Source organism: Dromaius novaehollandiae, chromosome 4 (assembly GCF_036370855.1).
Source record: "Dromaius novaehollandiae isolate bDroNov1 chromosome 4, bDroNov1.hap1, whole genome shotgun sequence".
Taxonomy (NCBI): Eukaryota; Metazoa; Chordata; class Aves; order Casuariiformes; family Dromaiidae; genus Dromaius; species Dromaius novaehollandiae.
In genome coordinates, this window is record NC_088101.1 from 15,645,209 (window position 1) to 15,665,040 (window position 19,832).

The window sequence follows — 19,832 nt, forward strand, 5'->3', positions numbered from 1 at the left end:
TTGGATGAACATTTTAAAACTTATTTTCAAAGTTAGATTTTCAAGTTGTTGAAAAATGCTCACTTCAGTGATTTCCTGTGCATAATAACTGGCTCATTCAGGTCAGGTGTTATTGATTTTTTTTTTCTTTCTCCTGGCTACATAAATTCTTAAATTAGAATGATAGAAAATGATGAATAAGAGAATTTATATTTATAACAAAGCAGCACTGAAAAGCACCAGTAATAGGATGAGGAGCACACATGCAAAACCAAATATGTATCTATATATCTCTATCTAAATATATATAAAGAGAGAGATAAAAGCATACCATCACCCATCCAAAAAGCTTGCAACAGAGTATTATTGTTTGTGTTTTATGAGTTTGTGCATCCGAGTACCAGTGTACCTATGAAGAACATAATCATGCCAGCTAAAACTCCTTTTTGCATGTATATTTGAGTATAAAAAAACTTGAGCAAACTTTACAATTGATGAGTAGTTCTGAATAATTATATTCACAAATATTAGTTTTATAGTATTCAGTTTGCATTATTTAACTTGAGAATGCAGTTCAGGCACCATGTCATTTTGTCCTTGCTTTCTGGGTAAGAATTTCACTATGGCATGACTTATATAATGCAGGTGCCTGTCTGCAAGGAATAAGCTTCGGGGCCAGTAGTTCATTCTGTGACACATGATCCCCAGATGTGACATGAGACACGTACTAAGTCTCTTCACTCCTCTAAGCTGCTCTGACTTTGTTAGGCTCTGAATAAAGCCATATTGGACTAGACATACTGACAATCTGACATTGATCAGTGATCACTATCACATGCACCAGAGAAAGGTGCAAAAAATTCTGCGTTCAGCATTTATTGAGCCGTCTGTCCCCCTTCTGACCATCTGTGAGCTTTTTGTAGTTTGGTGCTCATACCATGAGCAAAAAGTTTCTAAATGCAATGTCAGCTTCAAGTTAACCAGTAACTCTGAATAGTGTTGTTATCCATACAGCGATGTGATCTTCTTTAAATCATGCTAAATCCTTGACTTCAATGGTCATCCTGGAGCAGCAAGCAGCTTCTATATTCTCTTTATGCTTCTTGTATTTGCTTTATAAATTTTAAGTCACTGATTTTACTGAGTATCTATATCCTCCTCCTCTTTTAATGGAGAAAAGGAGAGGAGAGGTTTCAGATCACCATCCCTAACCAAAAGCCTTTCTCGTTATCTTCATTATTAAGAGAGTTCTTTTCTGTCTCTCCAACCTCTCTTTCTCATGCTGGAATGCCTCTCTAATTTGTCACTACCCTGTTTCAGGTGAAATCATTAGGCCTGACATAGTATTTTGCGTTTTCTTAATTCTCTTAGCCAGCTTTTGATGTATGGCAGTAGTTTTCTTCTTACCCATGATATTATTTTCTGAGGAGTCCCCAGTGAGCAATCTTGCCAGGAGCTTTTTATAAATCTTAACAAGTTATGTCATTTTCTCCCCTTTTCCTGCTACTTTATTGGTATACTCAACACATTTCCAGTACGTTAGCAGGGCACAGGTTTTCTTCCCACGTGCTGTGTTGAGTAAACAGGGACTTGCACAAAGGGAGGGACAGAGAAAATCAGGGCGTGAAATCAGGAGCTGGGATCACATGTTAATGGAGTGTAGAGTGGAGAAGGCTGAATTCAGTGTTGACCTTGCTTTGAAAAAGAGGTTGGACTAGATGACCTCCTGAGGTCCCATCTAACCTGAATTACCTGACGTTTGAGAAAATCATCCGTTTTGATGAGTCTATAGAGAGTTGGGCTAACAACATCAAGAGAGCTTGGGGAAGGGAACATTAGGACCGTTAGGATTAGTTTCTATGCCTATTTTTAGAAAGAAATCAATAACTGGATATGCAGACACAGCGTGCAGGCCCTGGAGTAAGGCATCCAACTGGTCCGATTGTCAGTGCAGCTAGGGATGGCTGCAGTCCCATCTGGAAGCCCAGTCCCACTCCTGAACTTGCCTGAGAGGATCTGCCGCAACGTTTGCTTTATTTCTACCCTCAGCTCATACAGACCTACAATCAAATTCTGTTTGGAAGCTTTGCTCAGTTTAACTGCTCACAGAAGTTAATATTAGACATTCTAATGAAATATTTTAATATTCAACATTAAAGGATATGAGAGATCAACACTTGTATAGAATTAAATTCATATTTTTGAATGCGAAAGAGATTATTCGTACGTTTAAAGCTAAGCACGTACTCCAGTCCTTTGCAGAACTGACACTTGTGCAAACAGAGCTATTTCTTGCCCCAGTGGTTTTTGATATGTGGTGATCATTCCTTTTCAAGGTACATTTCGTAGCTTTAAGTGAGGTCTCCATAGCAGTAAGTGGCACCTGAGAAGTAATGGGCATATAGATTCCAATATGAGTTAATCCTTTAATTTTTTTCCACTGTTGCCATCTTTTTATAAGTTAGAAAAAAGGAAAATGCTGTTAGACTGACCAGTTCTGGTAATCAGAACAGTTTCATTAATTTCCTTTGTAAGAAATGATTTCTTGTAGTAAATGATTTAATTTAACAATTTATAACAAAACACTGCAGTTGTATTACTGAAATTATTTCCAGTAATATTTTTGCTATGTGAAAGAAAATATCCCTTTCATACTTGCAGTAAATTTTCCTACAGTAAAGCTGGGCTCAAATGCAAAGTAAATACTGTGCTAATCCAGATCCCTTGCCCCACTGAAAGAGGCTGCAACCATTTCTGTGTTAATTTGTCAGTGTCATAGATTTTTTAATTTTATGAATTGGAATTGCTTTTGACTTCTATCTTTCAATCTGTCATAGACCATTTTTCATTTTCAGAGAGTTAGAGTACTGTTTATAACTGGAACTATGTCTTTCTGCAGGATAGAGTTATTTGCCAAATGTTATCCTTTTGTAAAAATCCCGCCCCCCCCCCCCCCCCCCAAAAAAAAAGGTTAAAATTGTTGAAGGAAGCAATTACTTCATTAAGTCATAATTATCTGGGTGTTAAAGAAGTGATGTAGAAACGCATCTTTGCCTTTCTCAACCTGCTAGGAGAGGTGCTATCCATGCAGCACGTACAAGCCAAATTTACTTCATTAACAGTCGTATTGGCTTATACTCTTTTCATTCTTGACTGCTCAGCTCAAATTATAGCATCACTGTGCTGTAAAGAGTAGCTGTGCCTCTCCCTTTTAAATGCCAGTGCAGTGACTGGCCATTTCCCACGCTAAGCCAGTAAATCCTGCTGAACTCTTTAAGATCATCAACACCCTTTTCAGAGGAGGCGCGTTCAGGCTGGACACTGTAAAAGTATAGCTTATTAATTTGGAAGTTGTAAAGTCCAGATTTGCAAAAAGAGCCACGGACACTTCCAAACATTTTGAACACACTTAGCCCGGTTCTATCATCTTTACTTCATGGTTTCAAGTTCGAGGCAAACGAACTGTAGTTTGGCACGGTAAATAACGCACGTGCTGGCGCACTGCAGACAGGCGTCTGACAACAGCCAGTCCCCAGGTATTCACATGAAAAAGACCCTTACGCATTCAAGAAATTAAACCACAAAAGGAAACAAATGAATAGACTGCGAACCCCAGCATATTGTTGATTTTATCTCTGCGGCATATCAACAAGGGGCAAGCTTTTGCAATTCATTTCTTACTCTTCAGGCATTTTACAGCTCTCAGTATTTTCCGGGAATGCATTTGAACTCAGAGACTTTCCTGTAGTAGTAAATTCTTTATGAGGAAGCAAGCGAATCATTGCAAAAACGTAATTGTGAGTTTTGTGCCATTTTACAGTGTAGGTATCTCTACATTTTTTAGATGAAAGGGAGAAACTTTAGCTGTTTGAAAACATTTATTTTTAATGTTTTGTTGGTGCCAAAGCAGATAGAAAGATTCTGCACTTTATCTAGAAAGGTTAGGGGAATAAGATTGTTTCTGGGGAATGAATTTTGTCTTATTTGCTATTCTCTTTTATAGCAGTGATAGTAATATTTTAAAATCCTTCTGTATTCTATGTGCAGAAAAAAAATTTACAAAACTTCTGCTTCCCTGTCCAACGTTTTGGTCTAACCTTGTATTTTTCAACTCAGCTCACCTGCGATATGCAAGCGTCATTGCTGATTTACGTCATATTTATGGATTTCAGGACAAATATATCTTTGCTTACGGTTTTTTGACCTTCCTTCTAATTCCACATATGTTTGGCAGTGGATTTTTGCCTGTCCCTTAGGCGGTAATTTAACTTTTACTTTTGCAAAGAAATATCACTAAGGCCACTATAAGGGGGATTTACTCTGCTAAGGGAGGTAGTCTCATGGCAAGTGGAGGTTGAAAAAATAATTTTGAAAATATCAATATCCCTGGAAGGGAAGGGAGAAGGTTAGCAAAAGTAAAAAGAGGGCATCTTTCTGACAAAAACTTTCTTATGGCGCTCCTCCTGCTTTTGCCCCTCAGCGTACACAGGTTTGGGCGATTGTTTGCACACCTGAGAATGATGAAGGCAGTGCTGAGGTGCCTAGACATGTCACTCAAAAAATGTCTCAGGCTCACTCTGGGGGAGGTTTGGGGAAAAAGAAAATAAAAGCTTGAGAAGGAGAGCAGTGAGATCTGTAACACGGAGGATGTCAGCCAAGGTAAAGAGGTCTGTGAAACTATGAGGTCAAAAGAGAGTGGTCCCCCCACCCCTGCCCCAGGAAGGTGGTGGTTTCCAAATAAACTAGATGCAATGTAGCAGGATAGGAGTACTGTTCTTCAAAGATCCTGGAAAAGAAGGGATTATAGCTGGAACTCAGAAGGGTGAGCTGCTTGCAGAGAGGGTGCCGCCTGTGTTTTGAAAGGGGTGATATTCCGAGATGATGCCCATCTACAGCTTTGAGCCCTGGATTCTCAGTCTCTCCTTTGAAAGCCATAGAAAGCAATTAATTCCATTGATGCTTTCCTGCATAAACATTTTCCAGAAATAAATATCAGATGACCATTTGCAGAGATGGGCTTGGAAGCATAACATTTCAGATGATTTGAAGTTTTAATGCAAGTTTAATAAAGATTCATAAAAGAATCACATTCTCCTTAATCGACTGCAAATGCTCATAATTACCCTGAGGCTGTTTTCAGCTGCCTGATGGCTATAATATTCTCAAGTCTGTCTCCAGACAGTCTTAAAACTGTTTATTACTCGTTTGGCTCCTTGCCAACTTCCTGTACTCATTTACTTCACTGTGCCTCAATAAACATATAATTAATTCAGGCTTATTATTGAATTTTTTTTTTTTGCATTAGTACTTATTATGTTATCCAGATAAGAAAAGGAACATGTATTTTTCATCTGTTTGTGAGAACTTCTGTAACAACTTGCTTTTGCTGGTCGACATACCGCTGGAAGTTTGGTTGGCTCTAAAATTGTTGAATTTCTGAGATAACTGAACTACTCTAATATTTTTCCAGTGGAACAATGGCCATGCAATAGCTATGATTATACCTCAAGTTTCAGTGCTGAGGTCAAAATAATGACCAAAATTACCTATTACCTGCGTAATAGGTAATCTCTGTGAATGAGATGCTATCTCGAGGTTTTGCAGACATACAAGGTTTCATCAGTGCATGCAGTCCTCAAGCCTCAAAAGAAAAGAAATTCTCTTAAGAGTATTTGAGTACCTGAGCCTTGCAAAGATCTCTGCTGCTGTTTGCCAAGCGTTTTTCAATTTTCAATACGTAGTGTTAGTGTCTTTTCAGAAGTACTTAAAATTGAGCTTGTAAACTGATATTCTGGCAGCTAGATCAAGCTGGACAGCTTTCAAAAGGGAAAACTATTGAATAAAGTACTTTGGATGCTAGATTAAAGAAATCATGCCACCACTGGGGCAGGGGGGAAGCATGAGCAAATATACATTAAGCATGTTGTGGTGGTTTTTAAAAGCTGATGGTTGCATAATAACATTGTAAAAGTCAGGTAGTTTTATAAATTGAAAAAAAAAATCTCTCTGACACATGAAGGAAAAGAGGAAAAAGACAAGGAAAAGGTAGAAATTATTTATTACAGTATCTATAAATCTTAGCTTATCTTCATCATCTTCAAAGCTTATGTTCTTCATATTACCAGTCCATCAAAATCTTTCTGTTTCTGTAGTATAAACTTCTAATCAACTGAAAAAAATTACTGAGGAGCAGATTGATGCATGCTCAGAGGACAATTTGCCTGAAGTAAGATTATAATACACTCTGGCACGTTAGTTTCACTACCAAGAAGTGCTGTATGGACAGTTTCTGTGCTGCTGACCCCCACCTCCTTGGAAGGGGATGTATGGGCTGCACTTAAGAAAACCAACAGGCAGCAGCAGCGACCCGAGGGAGAGCTGGTGCACCATATACACTGAAGTATAGATTACTTGCTATTAAATAATGATATATATCTAGGCTAGATATGGGGCTGGGTTGTACAACTTGGGTAGTATTTAAGTATAATTTTACAGAGCATAATTTTATATTTTGCTCTATGTTTATATCTTTATATATATATAATTTATAGGGCATTTTTAAAGAGGTGAGTAAATGCTGAAGATAAACAGAGTGAGGCTCTGAGCTATTACTGTTTTTGGAAGCAATGGATGGGAAAAATATATTTCTCTGCAAGATGTTGTTTTACTCAAAGGCAGCTACTAGAAGCCTTTTGGAAACCTCTGATGCAAGTTGTAGTCAAAATGAAATAAATTAAGAGGTAGAAAGCAGGTCAGACAGTCAAAAGTACATGATTATACAATTTATTGGATTATCACCCTCCACATGTGTGTTATCTGACTCCCTTTCTATTTTAGAGAAGCTGAGGTAGCAGCTGATACACTGATGGATTAGTTCTAGCTTCAATTTTATTAATCTTCTTTTATCCTTTGCTTTTTTCCCCCCCCCTCTCCTTTCTTTCCAGTTAGAAAGCTGAGAAACTCAAAGGAAAAAAAATCTTGTGTCAGTCACCAGTAAGATTGGAAACTAAGGCTTGCAGGATTTGAAAACTGCAAAAGTTAGTATCGCTTCCTCAACATTATTCAGCTACCTGAGAATGTCTTTGTATTTTTTCTTTATTTAAAGGATAATTTCTAATAATTGAAGTAAGGCATGAAACAAAGTAGCTAATGTAGATGGCATATTCAGAAGATTCTTTAAAATAAGGACTTCCTAGCCATTTCAGCAGCGCTGCAATAGTTCTGTCAAACACCAAAATTAGATACTTGCTTCTCTTGTGGATTGAAATGGAAAGATACAGTCTTCAAAACAGACAACTCCAAAACTTCTGTATATTTTTCTTCCTTTTTTTTCCTGACTGGATGATATTAAGAAATTCGAGACAATTTTTTTTTTTTGCATCTACAGATTTCAGAAAATTACAAGTGAGGGAGGAAGAAAATGTCATAGTTTACAACTCTTTGGTTTCTCTGGGGAATTGCCCTCCACACAGTTTTGTAATACAAACAAGATTTCATATGTAATTAAGCATTTGAGCTTAAATTTATTTATGAGCTTGAACTAGTGCTATATTTTCTGAAGTCAGACATTTTAGCTACAATAGGTTTTGGTCACTTCTCCCTTTCAGTTCCCAAATGCTAATTAAAAATGCTATGACAGCACTATGTATTTTTTTTTGTTTGGTTTTAGTTTGGAGGTCCACTGAAATACACACAACCTGACTAATGAGAGGAAATCCCACTACTGTGAAAGTCGGATAAAAGATTGATATTGAATCATCACGCTGAATTGCTGTTTTCCCTCAGTTTAAATCTTAATCACATTAATAAATACCAACAGAGGAGCGTGAACGTTTTGTTCACTGCTTTAAGCGGAGCAGTGGTGTTGTCAGAGTCCAGCCAGAGCTGTGCGTCTCCCTTGTGTGCAGTGCGTTTCCGTAATTAATAATTGCTGTCATGTTTGCCATCATTGTGTAAGGAAGAATCACTGCACTAGACTTATAAAGCTCTCTTGATAAGAATTTGAACAGTGTCATTTGTTATACAATGGCTTTTCTCATCAACTGGACAAATAAAGTGGTCTTTTCTGTAAATCAGCCAGTGAATATTTATGACAGGTGCATTCACCTTTACTGCCACAGCTGAATCAGCTGGTATTTATCATTTGGGCAGACTGTGAGGAAAATGTTCACAGATCTAAAATGGTATCAGAGAGGATGAGCTAATGACTGTAAACCAAACTGGAGATCGCTAAACTGCTCAGTAACAGTGAGCGCCTTGTGATTTAGGTGAAATACAATGATAGAAGAGGATGGGTTAATTTATTACTGTTAGTGACTAGTGCCATTTTTCTCTTCTCCTGGTCATAGAGTGATTTGAAAATTTAAAAAAAAAATTTTCATCTGCTTCTCACTTACAGTTTTCTCCTTTTTAATAAGAGCATATAAGTGCCATTTAGCATGTGAGGTGTTAATATATTCACTGTTTGTTTTGTGTGGCATGTAGTGGCTTCACTGAGTATACATGCTGTTTTTGCTTTATAAGAGGTTTAAACCCACCATATTTTGTTCTAAGATGTCCTGATCATTAGACTTTTGCTTGAGAAGGAATAGGGGAGTTGTTCCTGCTGAAACTAGTCCCCTGCAGAGAAACAAAGATGCAGAAGAGAAACAAGGGAGAGCAGGCTCTGTGGTCCAGTGATGAGGAAACTCTTGGGGAAGGAGCAAATTCTATTTTTTGATGTTGAGATCAGGTAGCAAAAGTCAAGGCTCTGCTCCTTCCAGGTGCATCACATAAACAGCGTAGCAACCTCAATAAAAAGAGAGCAAAGACACAATTTCTCCCATAACCTGGTGTTACGGAACCTTCCTGAGATGTGGAGAGCTGTGGAACTTAAATCCCCCCAGTCTCCAGAAAGTATTCACTCCTTTTCCCTATCACCTGGCTCTGTACATTTCTGAACTTCTAAGCTTTCCATTAAATAGTGCCCTTGGTTTGTGTCAGGTGATGTTCTCCTTACCTGCCCAACTCCTGCCAGGTTAGGCTCTTAAGGAGATTTAGGTATAGGACCCATCATCTGTGAAGGATAGGTAGCTCTGCTCTGAGCATGCTCCGCAGGAGCATTTAAGATACTTGCATGCATCTCATGGTCTTTCTGGGACGCAAAAGGTTATTAAATGGATTTAGGTGCTTGCATTCCCTTTGACTTGCATGTCATTTGCAAAGTGCTTTCTTAGGTCAGGTCCTCAATAACTCGCACAGTAATGACAAGTCTGTAATAAAGCTGGCATCTGCATTCTGATCTCAGTTTGACTCTTGTCATGCTGAGTGCCCACATTTGAATATATCAGTGATGTCCTCAGAGCTGAGGAGGCTGCGGGCCTTGCGCTCACCTGCACGGGGTGCTCTGCACGTGCCGCTCTGCTGTGTGCTGTGGGTGCAGCCTGGCTGGTGAGTCCCATGTTGGACCTTCTGTGCACCAGCAATGGGGACCCTTGTGCTTGGGACCTGGTTGTGTAGACCCTTGAGGCCAACCGCCTTGCAACAGCATGGGTGTGTATGGGCAGTCAGGGAAGGTCACTACCCAGTACATTGCTTTTGTTTAATAGACTTTCTAAGCCAACTTGAGCATTTCTTCAATCAGCCTTGCTTTTGGTTGAAAAGAGAATGGTTGGTAGTGTTTCTTTTAAATTTCCAACCTAGTTTAACTTTATAGCTGATGTTGTGTTGACTATCTCACTGCAGAATGACACTATGTTCTTGTGCATGCATGGGCGGAGCTGAAGTGATGGCTGTGCAGTAAAAACCAAAAAAGTAATACCAACAGTGACGTGGAGTTGGAAGAGGAGATGGTAACTTTGGCTCTAGCAGTGGTCTGTCTCTAGACGATAACTTTGGCTCTCTTCAGTAAAGCGAATTATTAACATTGGTGATAATGGGCAGCTCTTCAACATTTCTGGAAACGATTGTGACTCATCTGATTTTAAATAGAAAATAGAAATGCATCTTCTGGCTGGGCGACAGGTTGGCTAGCAAATTCAGGGCGAGAAGCACCTGCGTTCCAGACATGAACAGTTCTGCGTCTCCGCAATGGAGCCATCTGTGCTACAGGTTGCTTGCCAGATTTTCCTACAGAAGGAGCTTCTCTATTAGAAAGATGATTCCACAGAGCAGTGTGGAAATGTGCCACTTTCAGACAATCCACGCAGGAAAGATAATGCCGCCCATTCAGTGGTAGCATCTGTTCTTTGGCATACGTTTTGAATATGATCATTGCTGCTGAAACACTGGAAGCACCATCGTGATTTAAATGGCATTTAAATAACAGGGTGTTTCTGTCTGCTCTCTGCTGGTTCACAGCAGCAGGTGAACATCACCAATATCTTCATTTTACAACTTGGTAAGCTGAGGTATAAGCTAGGTATGTGTTTATTTCCGGCCCCCTGTGTTGTGTTTTGTCAGTGGCATAAGTGGAAGTAGTAAAGAAGTTTTATGAGTCATGGTTTGGTATCTTTTCCATTAGAATGATGCTGTTCTCCTAAAAGCTTATCGCGTTGATGTCATGCACACACTGATAAACTACTGGAAAGATCACCTAATAAATACACAACTGTGGAATAAGTACGGCACCTCTGTACCTTCTGTTCCTTTGTCCTGCGAAGGTTCAATGCGTTTGTCTTGTTCTTTGGTTGTATGTGTAGGTAGGGTATTCATCGTGGCAAGTAAAACAAAGCAGTCTGATCATATCATCTGGCTTCTGGGACAACGCAGATTACAGGCTGTCAGCCAATAATTTCTGCATGTTTATAGATTCTGGTCAAGTGAAATCATGTTTTTGCTCTGAAAATAAAATTTCCTTTGGTGGTTCCTGCCTCATTTGTTGTGGTGTCAGAGAAGATTAAATGGGTTTATGCTACAGGATTTCATTTTTGAAAAAGGCTTTCCTAGTCAAAGTCATTTTTCCCTTGATATTTTGATGGTATAAGTAGGTTCCATCTATATGGAATTCTGTGTACTTCAATAGTTTTCACTAACACTGGTCAGTTTTTATCTAGTTTTTATTCCATTTGTCTAGATGTTGAGTGATTCACAAATTGAGTTAACTTCAGAAGCTTTAGAACAGACGGGTTAAAGTAGAAAGAAGCTATTTTATCATTTGCATAAAACTAGATAAATTTGTAACTGTTCAAATAATCTTGTTGCTTCTTAATTTAGTGTTTAAGTGCCAAAAAAAATTCTAACAGCTCTGATTAGATTGAATTTAATTTTCCTGATTTAGATATTAAATAGAAGCTGTAATTAGTAGCTGATTCTCTTATGGAACTTTATTTTTAGGATAAGCCTGGCTTTTATTCGTGTTTAAACTATTTTTCAAGTTCTCAGTAGTACCAATATTTCGGCAGTGCCCGAAGAACATCGTTGCAGTGCTGAATGCCTAAAATAGCTTCTATTTCTGTCCAGTTCCCAGTAGAGTTGTAGACAAGAGGCCCAGCTTGCTGGTTGTGACGGTCTGACTTTGGAGACTATGCCTGTTGAACGATATTTGTGGCCCGCGTAGCTATGAACTGTTTTGCGGCCTTTTATTTTTTTTTTTCTTCAAGTCAGCATAAAGATTTTTAGCTCGGGTGTTTTCAGCTTTGCCCTGAAGGCTCGGCAGGTCTGGGCTTAGCAATATCCTCCTTCAGCCCCAGATTTCACAGGGCGGTCTGGTGTTTGCCTGCAGCCCTCGTCGCACCGATGATGTCTTGTTGTGCTTGGGGGCCTGTTGTAGTTGCGCTTGCAACATCCTTGGTGTCTTCCCCAGGGCGTAGCGCGTAGGCATCTCTGCCAGGTCGCTGATGCTTTTCTCAGGGTAGGGTCACCTAATCCTTCCCCTGCGGCGTAGGCTTCTAGTTGCGCCTCAAAGGCTAGGGGAGGACACCAGGGTCTAAGCAGCTTTGGGGAAAAGACAGCAATATTTAAAAGTCTTCCTTCTGATTTTTTTTTCCAAAATGAGTAATTTTCAGTGTTTCCTCTGGTCTTAAAATGAACCTCAGTGCTTCTAAAAGCTATTGCTTGTTGGCTTAGCCCAGTGAGACTGCAGTCACCGCAGTCCCAGTAAGGTTAAAACAGCAGCTACGTGCTCCACTCTTCTCTGTGGCTTGTTCCTGGGTGGCCCTGAGCTGTCACCACGTGGTGCCAGCGCGGCGTCCCTCATCTGCTGCAGAGGAGACCACCCTACGGGCTGGCCGAGAGCCCTTTCCCGGCCGAGCTCTCGGTTGCTCAGGTAACTTCTCTTCCAGCGCTTGACCTCGCTGTGCTCAGGTGCCCCCCTCTCCTGCTCACCACCAGGTTTTTCCGGTTGTTCCTTTGGCTTTCCTCTCACGTCGCGTGACAACTGCCTTTTTCACTTGTGGAGGAGGAGTGGGGAGGGGGAGAAAAAGGTGGAGGGAGAAAGGTCTCAGAATAGGCAAGTAGTCATCTCTCATGAAAATCTAGTTGGAAGCTTTATCCCATATAAGATACTCATATATGGAAGAAATATATATATATTGGATATATGGAAGAAAAGGTCAGTCTGTAGCCTCTGCTCTCATCATTTGCCTGGAGGATGAGTGATCCAGGCGCGTCCCAGGCAGACGGCCTGGGATGATGGAGGGCTGTGGGGCAGCGGCGGCAGTCCCCCAGGGAGGGGGTCGAACCCCGTGCCCCTAGGGGTGGAGATCTCCAGGCTGCTTGGAGTTCAAACCCCAAAAGCTTTCTTTTTCTTTTTCTTTCTGTGGGTTTTAACCACAAATGCCATCGTAAATGTGAGAAACCTGTCTTCAGAAACACCCCCTTTTGATGGGTTACTAGTGTCCATCCTTCATGAATAACGCCCGCCTCAGCCTTTGCTTTGCATATCTTAAGGCCGTTTTGTTCCTTTAAATGGGATCCAGGGAAGGGGGGAAGGATTTCCCCCTGCTGCTGGGTGTCCCAGGGAAAAGCAGGTCCGCAGGGGCCAGCGGGCTGCACCGGGGAGCTGGCGACGTCCAGGGCCCCAGAGAAGGCTGAGAAACAGCAGCGTCAGCCCGGGAGGCACCAGCGGTGCCCGAAGGATCTTCTTGAGGCCCAGGGGACCCGATCCTGACTGGGAAAGGTTGCTGAAAGGTTCAAACCAAAAGTACAGCAGCAGGGGAAGAGTAGTTTATGGTTTTTTTAAAAAAAACAAACAAAACCCCCCCAAAAAACTAGTCACTTTTGGTCTTCTCTATTTTAAAAAAGTTAAGTCTCTAGTTTTTGTTTTAATAAAGCCCTTCAGAAAGGAGAAAAAAAAATGTTTTGCTCTTATTCGGGGAGTTAGTATTTGGCAGCTCAATCCTTCCTCTCCGAGTCGTTTTTTAAGGCGGATTTAGGCGGAATGCGCCAGAAAGTTCTGCCGGCGCAGCTTGCCGGGGGGGTGTTTGGTGAACTCAGCCGGCAACCGCCATGTCAGGCGGGAGCAGGCGACGCCATTACAGCTGTACGTCCGGCTGTTGTTTTGTTTTTGAAGGAAATAAACAGGCATGCAGTGTGGAACAACACGAAGGCTTTCGGAGTGGGCAACCCAAGCTTTGCTCAGGCACCTCAAACTACGTGGTGTTGCAGTGAGTTTCGTTTTGAGTCACCAAAAATAAACGAAAATGATCTGATTCCTATCCTCCCCCCCAACCCCTCACAGAAAGGAAACGCTGTACGTTAGGTTGTCTTAGCTTCCCTGCACTTTGTAGATACAGCACAAAAGTCCCTTAAGAAAATGTGGAACTGGTGTGGTGATTGGGTGAGAAAATTAGGAAAGCAGCTGGGGATAATTCAAGCTGTGTTTTGTAGCGGTGCATTTGGGCAGTACCTGGCGCACGGCCCTTCTTTCTCACGTTTTAGTGCTTCTAAGAAATGGCATTATCTCAGGAAGAGATCCAGTGAAGTCCGAAGGGGTTTACCTGACGTTGAACAAAGTACTCTTGTGAGATAAACTGGGAAGTTTTTTGTGTCTTTTTTTCCCCACTTGCTAATTAACGTCTTGATGGGCTTTTTGATATTCCTAGATATCCGTGGCATACAAGAGTTCTTGGACAGAGTGTCTCAGCAGGGAATGGATGTAGCCTTGCAGAAAGTAGAAAACAACATCAATAAAATGATCACGGGGCTCTTTGCCACGATGCGGATAGAAGAGCTGAACCGCTACCGGGACACGCTCAGACGGGCTATTCTCGTCATGAACCCATCGACGGCCAAATCTTTCATAACAGAGGTATGTGTCTAGCAATGGGAACATCTTCCTTTCACCCTACCAAAGTCTGCAGCTGTTTGTCAAAAGATTCAGCTTATTTGACTTCATAGAAAAATAAATATTTAAATACTCCCTCTTTCAAGATCATCACATGAAGGTGTTTTTTTGTGTCCATAAATGTGCCTCCAGAACAGAGTATAACTGCATTCAGCGTGAACAAAAACATTTAGGAAATATGTAGAAGATTTAGCTCTCAGACTTCTTTTGAATGTTCATGGATATTGTATTGCTATTTCTTTGCTTGTGTCCGTTCCTAAAAAAAAATCTTTACAGCTGACAATTATTTTATATTTATTTGAAAAAAATATATATGTGCGGGTAAAATGCATGTACCTGATTAGTACTTTACTTTTTATATAAAGTTAAGTTTACTAAGGATCTATTATGTATGACTGAGTAGTAGTGGGGTATTAGAACTTATAAATATGAAGGATTAGATCTGAATGAAGAGTTTATGATAAGGTAAGGCTGTACTTACATATGTAAACAGAAATTGCAAGCAATATGCACCAAATTTTCAAAAAGTTCTTCTGGATTTAGAGAGAGATGACTTCTACAGCACATTTGACTCCATAATTGCATAATTCCTTTAATGAGAGTGGCTGGGTTCCTCTTATGCAGTACTGTGCTCTTTCAAATGTGTTTACATAAAGGTATACTTTTCCCATCATTGTCAACCTATGGTTAAAAAGATTTGACATTTTTTTCTGTCCCACAGAAATATAATTTCTCTCTATAATAATTTTTCTTTGACTGGATGTATTTGTAGCTTGCATAATTCTTCTTTAACCTTCCTATCGCCTGGGTCTTGAAAAATTGAGGCTTAAAAACTAACTGTATGTTTGTAGTCTCAAGTGAATGCCTTTGATCAAGACAGAGTTTGGAAGAGGTTTTTTTGTTCTTGTTTGGTTTTTGGCTAGGTATTCTCATGTCCTCCTTACACCCTGAAGCTTGCTAATTCTGAGTAATGAGGATTTGCTACACTATTCAAATGTTTGAGATGCCTTGTAGGATAAGAACAATTTGTGGGCATGTTTCAGATTGTTCTGCACTCTTTCCATCATCCAACTCAGTTGTTTGGGTGTTTTTTTTGTTTTTTGGGGTTTTTTTTAAGTAGCAGTGTAAGATATTTCACATTTCAATCTGAAAGCAGCAATGTCAAGGCTCTAACTATAACAACTCAATGAGACAAAACTCCTATATTGCTCCTCAAAAAGACACTGCCCTAAAAAATATACTTATTTAATCAACATTAATTTTTACATGCCTAATTGTAGTAATGAAGTTGTCATTGTCTCTTGAGATTACAGGCACTGGGCTTTTAAAGCCTTTAAAAAAAAAAAAAAAAAAGCCCGGATAACTAAAACAAACTGCACAGACCCCACGTACATATTGTCAAGAAAGTATGCTGCTTGTTTTAAAGAGCTCTCATTTTGTCATTCTTCCTTTCTGGTAAGACTACAATGTTGCTCATTATCTTCTTTTGTGACCAAGGTTTAAGGAGAGACTCTCACATCAGGCCTACCTTCCCGGTTTTGTCGGCATAACATTTGTTTCAGGTACAATGTGTGACTAGTAAAACTGACAGCAAAAGCCTCTCAGTAGAAACAGTTGCTTCAGATAGAAGCTAGTTTACTAGTATGCTTTATTACTATTGGTGTGGGGAGGTGAATGACCTTTCACAGCAGTTGTGCTCCTATAAGCGTTATCTGCACATGGAGAAATTTGCTGGCATAGCTTTGCCAATACACAGCTGAAACCTGTTATTTTGCAGTTGAACCAGTGGCTGTACTGTATGGGCAAACAAGTTATAAAATCTATGGACTGTCAATGCATTAAGATATTCCTAAATAATTCAAGTGTGGACATGCTTATTCCAAAGAGTGTGCCTCGTGCCCAGTTATTTTAACTTTGGAATTCAGTTTAACCTTGTGGAATTAGCATGCCAACGTATGGAGTTAATAAGAAGCCACTGCATATGTAGACAGGCCCTCAATTTTTTATGGCTTTTCGCCCAGGAGATGCATTTAGCTTCCTAGCTGGATTCAGCTGTCAGCCTCCCTCTCCAGACCTTACATCTCAAATAGTCTCTGTGGCTTGGTCCCTTCTTCTTGGACTACTGATTTGGCTGAACCCCCTCATTGTTTAGCTGAGAAGAGGGCTCATTCACTCTGCAACAGCTGTAGTAAGCGTGGGCTTGATTACTATGCAAGTAACAACTTTTCCAGGGTAAATAGTCAGACACTAGCCTGTGTAAATAGGCATTCTGCAAATTGGAGATTCCTTGTAATAGAATTTATCTGTGTTCTGACTCTTTGAATATTTATTTATAAATAAGAGCATTCTGGGTCTGAGTTTTCTATTTTTTTTAAGCAGCTTTGCTTTTTGTTTTAGATCTTAGCTGATCCCTTCTTTCTCTCCAGCTTTTGTACCTCTAGAGCTCGCAGAGATGAAGTCTCTATTAAATACTCAAGAAAATGGAGATTAAGATATAAAATACACTGTTCTGGCTATGGTGGTGGTGGGTAAAAGCCATTTTTCTCTTTAACAGTTACGTAATAATTTGCCCTCTGTAGGGCGTGAAAAGGCAGGAAGACTTGGGATGGGGAGCAGATATCTTCTCTCCTTGTGGGCTAAGGGAGTAATGTAAAGAGGGAGGGAGAGGTGAGTTGAATTCTCTTCTGTTCTTCGTTGCTCTGGGGATGGAGGGGTAGAAGGCTCTGCCAAAGCAGGGACGTCTGGTGGGGCTAAGGAGTTTGGAGGCATGGAGCTAACAGAGATCGGGACCTCTCCCCAGATGAGTTTATGGAAGCATCTGGGAGAATCCTGTGCCAGGATTCTGGTGAATATGTGAGGTTCTCGGTAGGGTGGAATCTCTTTGTACCCTCCAGTAATTATCAAGCTCCCATTGGTGCAGCAAAATATTCCCATTTAGCCTTTTTTGATTGCTGAAAAGCTCCTCGCAACCAACCATCTTGCACCAAAACTGCCAAGGGCACCAGTGACTACTGTGAACTAAGAGGCTTGCTTGCTTTTTATTTTGTTTTGTTTTTTTTTTTTAATGTATTCTTCTGATCTATGAGGGACTTTCAGGATATGAGAAGCCATGTGGGGGATGAGGAATAGGATCTTCCTGTAAACTCAACATGAGAACAAAACTCCAGGGTCAAGTGGCACAAGGCCAGGGTGGAAAAAAGAGGAAGAATTGCCTGCTGTGCTCCAGCAAGTAAACAGGAAAAAAAATAAAGAGCAAGGACTCTTCAGGGCAAGCAAGTGTCTATCTCCATGTCAGTCATGGTGGGCAGGCATTTCAACAAAACAGTAGGAAAGGCTTAGGAAAGGGAATTGAGGAACCCCCCCCAGTGTTGAGCCTGCTTTGCAAAGCAAGGTCTTCTAAAGCCAAGTATGAGAAGGTTGGGTAGGAGAAGGAACAGGCCAGCAAATGCCAGCTTGAATGGCGATTTGAGGAGAAAGCATAACAACTTCGGGGGAGCCAGTTGTCCTCAGCAGGGTCAAATCACTGTCAGTATGGTTCTGCTTACAACTTTGTCTGTTTAGCTAGGGAAGCTACCTTATCAGCTAAGAGCAAAGAATGGGTTATTTTGTGCAAAGACTCCAGGAGCAGATAACCGACTACAGGAGATGGATGATGCAACTGATTCAGTTTTTAAATGTAGCAGAGGAAAATTATGTTGGCTAGCCGAAGCCTTTACTGGATAAAAATCCAGTAAGCCATGGGGGAGAGAAACCTAGCTTCAGCCAGGGATTTGGCAGGAGTTTGACAGGCAGGATCTGGAGGATCTTGTTGGAGAAGCTGAGTATACTGTCACCTCCAGCTGTCAATTCTTCCCCTCGACAGAGGGGTTACCACCCCAGAAGCAAACTTGGCAGATGCCAATATATACCTTGGTGCCACTTGCCAGGTCCCTGCCATTGGTTCTGTTGTGGGGGTAGTGACCCCTTACAGAAGTGGAGATAACAAGGAGTGGTGATACCTCTGACTGCAGCAGCAGCGAGATTCATCAGGGTTTGTCTAGCAAAAACTTTAGCACACTGGCAACACGTATCAGCCAGCAAAGCTGTTGTGAGGACTTGAGCATTTTAAGCCATCAGCGTAGCGAGTGTCATCGGTTCCCGTACCAGACAGAGTACTGCTCTTCAGCTGTTTTCCTCATTCCACCGTAGGTTTTTTGTAATTAAAAATATTACATTTTTATTATTCCAGAGCCTCAGTTCTGCAATAAACTGAAGCTACTGAGCTCCATATTGCCAGGACTTCATGCATGCAAGTAATTATGCTAGAGATATTGGAAATATTTACTGTTAAATACCTATTTAAAGTCTCACACATCACAGAATTGGGGCCAGAGTAGTCAATTTCTCATGAAATTGTGCAAGGTTCTTTTACTCAAGCTGGTGAACAGGGCATTAGTGCCTATATAAAAAGTATATGCAATAAAACTAGTTGCAGATTTCAGCTGGCAAATCTGAGAGTTTTAGCCAAGTCCTGTGTGTCCACCTGTGTGTATGCAGGCATGCTTATTTTACCAGCCTCTATAGGAGCCATTTTATTTTTCTGTGTTCACGCTCAAATCAAAGAGTTTAGAATTATGTAGCTGTTAGGCATTAGTACAATTTACTATGCATGATTTCTGCGAATTAAAATATATTTTTTCCACTGCAAGCTGATATGGGACCGTTACTATGGTAAGGTTACCTTGGATGAAGAGAAGCTACTCTACTACTTTCATAAATAAAAGAACTCTTTATAAATGAAATTTTAAAGTAGACAGGGGAAATAGAATAAAGCATGTAAATGAAGTACTGAATAACAATTCTTGCCATGTAGCGTGTGAGCGAAACAGAGAAAAGTGAGTGTGTATAGAGCAAATACAATTTAAAATTTCTTTATATTATTGAACATCCACTGTGCTTTTTCTAATGGCTACTGTGAGTAGAATGAGAAGTAACACTTATTCAGTAAGATTATATTAATGCTGGTGGCAAATGCCATGTTTTTGATTATGCCCTCTGTTGGAAATAATAGGGCATTTTAAATTAAAGTATTTGAATAAATATAGTTTTTTCACATAGCGATGCTGTTCTTGTTTTACCAGATTGCAACTTCAGATCTGAATATGCAGCAAATCAGGAGTCATGGAGAGCTAAGACAAAGTTTTGCTATAGTGTCATGTAGTACTCCAAGCAGGCTTATTTCTTTAAACAATTTATTTGCTGAGAAATAGGGGAGACTATTGAACTTTTTCTCCACAAGGTTCATTCTGCCTCTTTGTGTGCAAGGTTCATGGAGACTCAGTCTTTTTTCCCTTTATTCTATGTTCTTGTCCTGACTTTTACACACATCCTAAGGTATGTAACAATGACATTTGTCTGTGTTTTGTTTTTCTATTTCTTTTTACTAATAGGGAAAATTATCCTGTCTTTAGGCAAGAGCGCTGGTAGATAGACATGACCGGAAATGAATTTAACTAGTAAATACAAGTGAAGAATCAAAGTGCCTGCGTGCTATTTTCCCGGAAAGCTGAGGCAAAATTTTTGTAGCTTTCGGTGGGAGCAAGTGGCCATG

The 19,832-nt window shown here is 40.3% G+C and overlaps 1 protein-coding gene across 1 annotated transcript in view; it reads left to right on the forward strand.

Moving 5' to 3' along the window:
* The window catches only part of GRID2 (glutamate ionotropic receptor delta type subunit 2), a 716,389-nt gene that overhangs the window by 416,179 nt on the left and 280,378 nt on the right, over nucleotides 1-19,832 (forward strand). The window contains exon 4 of the mRNA XM_064510476.1: nucleotides 14,001-14,206. Within this exon, the coding sequence (XP_064366546.1) occupies nucleotides 14,001-14,206 (206 nt within the window). The remainder of the gene's footprint in view (nucleotides 1-14,000; nucleotides 14,207-19,832) is intronic.